At 64.5% G+C, this 1,345-nt stretch overlaps 1 protein-coding gene across 1 annotated transcript; it reads left to right on the top strand.

Moving 5' to 3' along the window:
- Positions 1 to 173: 173 nt before the first annotated feature.
- On the top strand, positions 174 to 1,304 carry LOC104627339 (sodium-dependent serotonin transporter-like; the record flags this gene model as incomplete). Its single annotated transcript, XM_010295526.1, has 4 exons — positions 174 to 286; positions 655 to 786; positions 934 to 1,033; positions 1,240 to 1,304. Coding segments are annotated over 4 exons (410 nt in total), but the record flags the coding sequence as incomplete, so codon positions are not given.
- Between the last annotated feature and the right edge of the window lie 41 nt (positions 1,305 to 1,345).

Here is a 1,345-nt window from a genome sequence, read left to right as displayed (position 1 = left end):
GGTCCCCGGGAGCCGAGGGCAGCGAGGTGTCCGGGCCCTGTACCTCGCCGAGGCCAGGCACGGCCGCTCTGGCTTTGGGGCGTCTTCCCCACACGCGTTCCCACCGCCGCCGGCACCCAGGGCCGTGCCAGAGCAGCCGGGGAACAGCAAACCAGACCAGTGTCCCCTCCTAGGGCCGAGCCTCCTTTTTATCGCCTACCCCGAAGCAATCGCCAACATGGTGGGATCCACCTTCTTCGCCATCATATTCTTCCTGATGATGATAACGCTGGGGCTGGACAGCACGGTAGGGAACTCCATCGAGCGCGACAGCACAGCCGCGCCGCCTCGGGCCGTGTCCCCAGCGGGGACTGGGAATGTCTGCGTCCCCCGGGGAATAGCGGGCTGACAAGAGGAGCTACGGCCTTGGGAAGGAGGGCTGCCTGCCTGAGCCCTCTGAGCGTGGGGACGGAGGGAGCATCGCGCCATCGCCTCCAGTGGGTCTGAGCTGGCTCTCCCCAAAGCCTGTCAGAGGGGATGGTCTGGAGGGAGACAGGACGGGATGTCCCCGCTCTGCTCACAGGCAGAGGGGGCTTGCAGGGAGCCGGTTTTCTCCGAGAGCGTGACTGTCCCCACATCTCATTTCTCCACCCCATGCCGGCGTTTCCTTTGCAGTTTGGGGGCTTGGAGGCCGTGATCACGGCCGTGATGGACGAGTACCCCCAGGTCCTGGCCGGGCGACGGGAGCTCTTCGTCCTCGGCCTCATCACAGTCTGTTTCCTGGGCTCCCTGAGCACCCTCACCTACGTGAGTACCACCGGGCACCGCTCTGCTCCCGTCCCCACCACACACCTACTCGTTTCTCCAACAGTCCTCGGTGCGGGACTTTGCCGAAGACCTGCTCCGAGCCCCGCGGGGTCTGCAGCCGCCCTCCCCTCCCTTGTGCCGTTGCAGGGGGGAGCCTACGTGGTGAAGCTGCTGGAGGAGTTCGGTGCTGGCTGCTCAATCCTGGCGGTGGTGCTACTGGAAACGATAGCTGTCTCCTGGTTTTATGGTAAGAAACTGCCTCTGTTATGGAAAACATCCTGCAGGCACCTACACGGGTGTTTAACCTTACGCACGTGAGTAAATGCCAGGGGATTCAGGGGCAGAAGCACGTGTGTGGCTCCTGGCGAGGCTGCGATGGGGCACCGTGCCCGCGCCCCTGTGCCCACGTCCTCCGCGGCTCTCCAGGGCCGTGACGGCTCTCTCCTCCGGCAGGGATGCAGAGGTTCTCCCACGATGTGAAAGCCATGCTCGGCTTCACCCCGGGAATGTTCTGGAAGGTGTGCTGGGTCGCCGTCAGCCCTGCCTTGTTAGCGGTGAG

Source organism: Phaethon lepturus, unplaced genomic scaffold (genome assembly GCF_000687285.1).
Source record: "Phaethon lepturus isolate BGI_N335 unplaced genomic scaffold, ASM68728v1 scaffold51939, whole genome shotgun sequence".
Classification (NCBI taxonomy): domain Eukaryota; kingdom Metazoa; phylum Chordata; class Aves; order Phaethontiformes; family Phaethontidae; genus Phaethon; species Phaethon lepturus.
The sequence above is the reverse complement of the archived record's forward strand: the minus strand, read 5'-3'. Positions and strand labels throughout refer to the sequence as shown.